The sequence below is a fragment of the Notechis scutatus genome, chromosome 2 (genome assembly GCF_049901735.1).
Source record: "Notechis scutatus isolate UNSWTSFEM ecotype Mainland chromosome 2, rNotScu1.2, whole genome shotgun sequence".
NCBI lineage: Eukaryota > Metazoa > Chordata > Lepidosauria > Squamata > Elapidae > Notechis > Notechis scutatus.
Window position 1 is genome coordinate 170,816,265 of NC_142010.1, and position 6,896 is coordinate 170,823,160.

Consider the following 6,896-nt stretch of genomic DNA (forward strand, 5'->3'; position numbering starts at 1 on the left):
TTCTTTTCCAAGGCAATAATTGTCTTGAATCAAACAGTGCCTTTGTGATTTAGCCCTATGCATATAGTGGCATTTTAAAACTTATCTAACTTACTATATATTTTAGATAGGTTTTAGACTAGGTTTTTAATTATTATTTAATTATTTTAATTTTGAAATACTCTGTAGTGTGATTGTGATGTGGTGTTTGGGACACTAGGCTGGAGTAGCTTTCAAATTTCATTGTATTTGTAGAATGCAATGACAATAAAGGTATTCTATTCTATTCTATTCTATTCTATTCTATTCTATTCTATTCTATTCTATTCTATTCTATTCTATTAGTCAAGCAGGAAACCTATACCATTCCAGACAAGTGGCTGTCCAGTCTCTTCTTAAAAACCTCCAGTGATGGAACTTCTGAAGGCAAGCTGTTCCACTGGTTAATTGTTCTGACTGTTAGGAAATTTCTCCTTAATTTTAGATTGCTTTTCTCCTGGTTTAGTTTCCATCCATTATTTCTTGCCTTGCCTAACAAGCTCATCCAGATTAGGTAGAAATGAAACCTCCCTGGAGGGCATATAAGGGAATCCATCTCCTTGCTCCTACTGAAGAAGCTGCTTGGATAAGCAGCGAAACATTTAAAGCTGCAAGAAAAGAAGTCCAATGGCCAGGACTCCATTTCCAGACCAGGAGCCACATGTTATTCTAAACTGCCAAAAATAATTTAATCAAGTTCACCTCTGAGTATAATACTGGATTTTCCAGATCCACGCTCAAGCTGCTCCCCTGGGAAGAGGAAGTGGGTATACATTGAATTTCTAACTCTTACAATTATCTTTAGGGAGATGGGAACATCAAGTACTATGAGATAAATGTGGAGAAACCATACCTACATTACCTGATGGAATATCGTTCCCTTTTCCCTCAGAAAGGAGTTGGTAAGTTTGCAGCAGCTTCACTGCAGTTTGTATGCTGGGGAACCAGAACAGGGTGCCTGTGAACAACTGATGCATTGAGGGAGGGGGCAGCTGGCCATAGGCAGATAATAAGCATCCAGCCTATTTTCCCTCGCTTCACTTTTGTCGTGGGCTGCAAAGCATTGGCTCATGACATTTGTTTTTCTGGGCCTTTATCTCTCAGAATATTGATTAAACCAGCCTTCCCCAACCTGGCGTTCTCCCGATACGTTGAATTACGGTTCAGATTATCCTCACCATTGACCTTGACTGTGTTGGCAGGAGGTGATGGAAATTGTAGAAGAGCACATCTGGAGGGACCAGATAGTGGAAGGTTGAATGAAAACCTTTGCCAAGAGAATTTTGACAATTGTTTTTTCACTGGGCTTCCAACTCTTCTAAGGAGTTTTCATCTGGTCTATTTGAAAGCACAAGAGCAAGAAACTCTTAGAAGACTAATGGTGGATATCTGCCAGTCCACGGATAGAAGGAGAGTGGATAGTCCCAAGCCTATGACTATAAAAGTTATTACAATTATGGGTGCATCAATTTTCCACAAGCTCTGCCTTCTTAGACCATGAGACTGAAAGAGGAATGAATTGAAGTGGCTGGAATGTAAGAGACAGGGAGGATTTTAAGTTGTTACCTAGCAACTCTAGACAAGATCAGAAAAGGAAGAATCATTTTACGGTAGTTACATTTTTTAAAAAATTAAATTACAAATGGAAGTAATTTGTTCTCTTTAAGAAAATTGGCTAGGCCCGGGGGTGTAGTGCTGGTCAAGGGAAAGATTTCAGCTTTCTCTGTTTCCTTCCTCCATGACTGTATCCTGTTCTGCAGAGGAGAACAGCAGCAATTGGATTTCCCAATCCCATGTTTTGGCAGAATGTCATATGAGCTAGTCATAACTTTTTTTTTTTTTTTTTGCTGTCAGGTGTGATGCCCAAGAGGGGCCTCGATGTCTGTGCCTGCGAGATCTTCCGGTTTTATAAACTGATTCCGGCCAAAAATCTGATTGAACCCATTTCTATGATTGTACCCCGACGGGTGAGTGGATATCTCTTCTTTGGCAATATACCAGTAGTGGTATACAACTGGTTCGCACTGGTTTGGGCAAACCGGTAGCAAGGATTTGGAGTGAGTTGCCGAATCGGTAGTAACTTCTAGCTGGCCACGCCTCTGACCTGGTCGCCCCTCCCCTCCCTGCCCAGTCAGTCCTTATCACGCATGAGCAACATTGCGTGCATGCCCGACATCACTGACTGCGTTCTTCCCTGCCCAGTCACTCCTTAAGGTTTTTTTTTCTCCTCCCGACGATCGGCTGTTTCGATGATCAGCTGTGCCGGGATTCCTCTCGCTGTCTTACTGCTTCACCCAGGAGGCTTCCCTGAGGCCCAGGAAGGCAAAAAATGGAGCCCGGAGGGGGGTGCTGTACGTTCCCTCCAGGCTCCATTTTTTGCCTTCCTGAGCCCCGGGGAAGCTTTCTGGGAGCAAAAACGACCCCCAGGAGGCTTCCCTGAGGCGCAGAAGGCCCAAAAACAAAGCGCGGGTTTTTTTTTTTTGAGCCCCCCCTTTGCTCAGTTTTTTTCCTTTCTGAGCCCTACGGAAGCCTTCTGGGAGCAAATCCCCCACCCTGGTGGCTTGCCTGAGGCCCAGAATGCCCCCAAAATGGGGGGAGGGCTGCTGAAAAAAGCCACGCCCACCCAGTCACGTGGCCACGCCCACCTAGCCACGCCCACCTAGCCATGCCCACAGAACCATTCGTAAAAAAAATTGGAATCCCACCACTGCAACATACCATGAAGGGCCTTCATTTTGAGGATACTGTAGTTCCCCAAATACAGAAATGGGACTCTACTCTCTACTCTCAGCTGCAACACTGGAAGTTTTTAAAAAGATGTTGGATAACCATTTGTCTGAAGTGGTGTAGGGTTTCCTGCCTAAGTAGGGGGTTGGACTAGATACAGGGGTCCCTGGACTGGTACCGGTCCGTGGATCATTTTTTACCGGGCCGCAAAGCTTGGGCGCCGCCATCTTGTTTCGACGGCACTTCCGGGTTTTCGGTTGGAAAGTGCTTCCGGGTTTTCAGTTGGAAAGCGGCGTTTGGGTGCTCGCGCCTTAGTTTCATCGAAGAGGGGGGGGCGGCTTCGAACGAAGAGCCGTCCCGATGGCGGTGGAGTCTCGCGTTACTCAGGTACCGGTCCGTGGAAGAATAAATAATCGTGAAACCGGCCCCTGGTTCAAAAAAGGTTGGGGGCTACTGGACTAGAAGACCTCCAAGGTCCCTTCTAACTCTATTATTCTATTCTATTCTATTCTATTCTATTCTATTCTATTCTATTCTATTCTATTCATGTTTTCCTTTGCAGTCTGAATCGTACCAAGAGGACATCTATCCAATGACAGCTGGAGTCCAGCCGTCATTGACAGCACAAGAGTGGCTGAATGGCACTAATAAAGGTTTGTGATACAATTGTTTGAACTGTCCGAAACAAAAGATTTTGTTCATTTATCTACCTGCATCACATTACATTAAAGGCAGATCTATCGTAAGACTGGGAGCCCACAGGTATACACAATAGCAATATTATAATCTGGATCGCAGTGTTTAGAATTCTCATAATAAACTGACAGTGTTCTTCAGCAATTAAAGCAATAACGGTAGAAGCTGTTTCTCTATATCTCTATTCTAAGGTATCACTCCTAATGTTTTACGGTAGTTGTTTGCTGGAGAGGTGTGCATGTGAAGGATCCACACCATTTATTCAGCCATAAGACTGAAATTGTAAATGCCACGGGCCCCAAAACAATCATGCATAAAAGTCAACTGTGAGAAGCATCCAAAATTTTCTCTGCTTGTTTTTCACTCTTGGGAATTGTATGTCAATTGCCAGCTAATTTGGGGTATTGTGGAAAGAGTACAGTACTTTGACCCATGATCTCAAGTAACTAGTTTAAATCTAAGTTGTTTTGAACATAAAATGAGTTCCAAATATCTTGGAAGAACTACATTCAATACTTGTGTAATAGGTGTGGAGTAGAATTCTTCCTTCAGATCTTTTGACAATGGCTCAACTCCTCTTCTTGTGTTAGTGCAGCATTTGCTTTCCTGGTATCGTTATATAGTAGAAAGGTATCAACTCCAGTCAATTTGATTGTGGGTGAGGCCTATTGCTGTATTTCACCTGGCCTTGCTCTACCAAAACCAAGGTAATGCAGTATGCCAAAATTTAAATTAATTGGTGTGAATTGAGGGAATCAACTTGCTCTGAATCAAAATTGTAATGCTTTGGTGTTGCGTACATTGCCCTAGCACACTAATCTAAATGCCCTTCTTGGAATGAATGAAATTTTCTTTTTTTTCTTCTTCTTGCGTTTTAGTGGCTTGGTTCTGAGGGTCTTTCAGTACTAGTTGCTATTGCTCCTCTTTGCCTTGGACAAAATTATTCTTTTCTGTGGCCTACAGGTCCTGTCTTGATGTCTTTGAGACCAGGTTCTGTGATCTTGAATTCTTTACCACCATTTCTTGAGAAGGAGATTGCCATGGAAGCAACCAAGCCTGTCCCATGCCGGGACAGAGTGACTGTTATCACCGAAAAGTTGAATGAAATCCAAGAGAAATGGGGGACCAGGAAGACCGAGGAAAGACAACAGCAAAACAGACTAATGAAGTTATCTAATGGCGTTGATACCTACGAATGTCCTCCACCTAAAACAGAAAATGAGGTACAGTAGTGTGACCGAGAAAAAGTTATGTTAGTGAGTAAATGGGATAAAATAGCTTCTTTCTCAGGAAGTACAAGCAAGATAGGAAACAAGGGCATGCCTCACTGGATTTAATAGTGACACAGAATTATTTCTTAGAAGCATATCTCTTTGTGCTCAATTCACCGATTCTGTTTTTGCTATGACCTCTCACTTGAATAGAGGACAGGATAAAACACATTTCTACACTGTTCTTCCTCTCAAATTCAACTATCTGATTATCTAATTCAAATAACTCCGTATTGGTGATAGGAAGGGCATCTGACTATTAAAACACTCTGCTAGTTCCATTCAGTTGTCCAGACTCCACCTCACAAGGGATTATGGGGTCGTTAAATGACGATATTTCTGTCTAAATTTCCATCATAGTCATTTTCTCTTCCTTGACTCTGTAGTTTCAGGTAGACCTCAGATGATTTTATGTATGATTGCACAAATGATATTTGAAGTCTTTACTTTCCAGCTGCTGCAGATGTTTTATCGACAACAAGAAGAAATTCGGCGGCTCCGTGAAGTGCTGATTCAGCGGGATATTCAGATCAAACAGTTACAGCTTGAGATCAAAAACCGTCATGTGGATTCTCGCCGATTTTGACAGGCTACCATTTGGAGTCTCAGAACCGATGTTGTCAGGAATCACTATATTTTGGAGATTATAAATTAGAAGGAGAATTTCAGATTTATTGGCAAGCTATTGCCTACCTTGAGTGCCCATATCCTGCAAGCTGGAAGTTACTGGAAGTTACTGGATGAGTTTTGTGGTGCTCTATTTATCGGACTCGTTCTTGGCAGGAAAGTCCATGTTTCAAAGTAGTCCCATAATAACTCAGTTGGAGATGCTTCAAAGAGGAAGCCAGACCTGCCTGGGTATGAACATCTTTTCAGTCCCCGGTAGGCAACTGAACTTGGAAATACAGTTGCTTGGACTTTCAGCCTGTTTAGCATTCAACTGTTTCACATGGTGATGAACCAAATAGTTCAACCAAATTGTTCAGGATTCTTTTTGTTCTGCATTCTTGGATGGATCAGAATGATGTTGCACTGAATTAGTTTTGTTTCCTATAGCCAAGGAGAGTTTATGTGGGAATCGAAACCATCACCTTCTTAGTCTTATGAGTCATCTTCTTCTAAAATTATATTTATGCCTAAGAGGGTAAGGACCAAAGAAATGGGTGTCATTAATTTAAACAGGAAGTCAGAAATAGATGCTGCTGAGAGCCAAGCTTTGGAAATGAATGCTCTTTATTGAGATGGAGAAAATGAGACCACTGCTGCTGAAGTGGTCTTATCAGAGCCAGAGTGGAAGGCTTCTGTAGCCCAAGTCAATGTGTCTTCCATCTCAACCCATAATCTCTGAGGATCACTTCATGCCTTAAATTAACTAGGGGTTTTAATTACTAATGCTCTTAAGATGGCTTTCTTCCAATTGTCTGAAGCTGAATTTTCTACACACCGGTTCTTTCCTCCTTTCTCTGGTGACCGTCTTTAAGTTATGCAGTTCAGGGCAGAGGTGAAGAAACTTTTACCTAATTCTGATAATCCTCTTATCATCCTGTTTATCAGAAACAAAATTTTGAAACCTCTCAAATCGCAATACTTTTTTTCACTTTTCGTTTTCTGTTTTGATGCCTGTGACTAATATTTCACCTGATGTTTCTCATATTTGTTTTCTTGCTGATTTCTATGATAGACTATGCAAAAGCACTGCCACCAACAATTGTTTGAGAGCAGGATCAACTACTCCAAAGATTATGAAGCCCAAGATGGAGGGTCAGAGATGCACCAGTCGTAATAAAATTGTAAAATACAACTACTTTTATAGTTTGAGACATTTGTGCAAGGTTTAAGAAAATTCCAAAAAATAGAAATTGATAAGTTAGAATTAATAATACAGAAGACTGAAGAATATTGTTTAAACATTTAATACAGAAATAACACTGTTCACCCACCCTCTGTACTGCTTCTGTGTTTTATGACTTAGCCTATAACTGTGATGGCGAACCTATGGCACGTGTGCCACAGGTGGCACGCAGAGCCATTTGTATGGGCACGCAAGCCCCAGGCAAACTTATCTCACTGCGCATGTACACGCCTCCCGGCTGATTTTCAGCCTGTTTGAGGCCTTTGTTGGCCTGCCAGAGGCTTGAGGGAAGCCTTTGCAGGCCGAAAATTAGGCCCGTTTCGCCACTTCGG

The 6,896-nt window shown here is 42.2% G+C and overlaps 1 protein-coding gene across 3 annotated transcripts in view; it reads left to right on the plus strand.

Moving 5' to 3' along the window:
* Nucleotides 1-6,504, plus strand: part of CORO2A (coronin 2A) — a 60,761-nt gene extending 54,257 nt beyond the window's left edge. For all 3 annotated transcript variants that reach the window (XM_087957381.1, XM_087957383.1, XM_087957382.1), the window contains 5 exons: nt 824-920; nt 1,873-1,985; nt 3,308-3,398; nt 4,405-4,664; nt 5,167-6,504. In XM_087957381.1, coding sequence (XP_087813507.1) covers nt 824-920; nt 1,873-1,985; nt 3,308-3,398; nt 4,405-4,664; nt 5,167-5,298 — 693 coding nt within the window. In that variant the 3' untranslated portion in view covers nt 5,299-6,504. The remainder of the gene's footprint in view (nt 1-823; nt 921-1,872; nt 1,986-3,307; nt 3,399-4,404; nt 4,665-5,166) is intronic.
* The last annotated feature ends 392 nt before the right edge of the window (nt 6,505-6,896 follow it).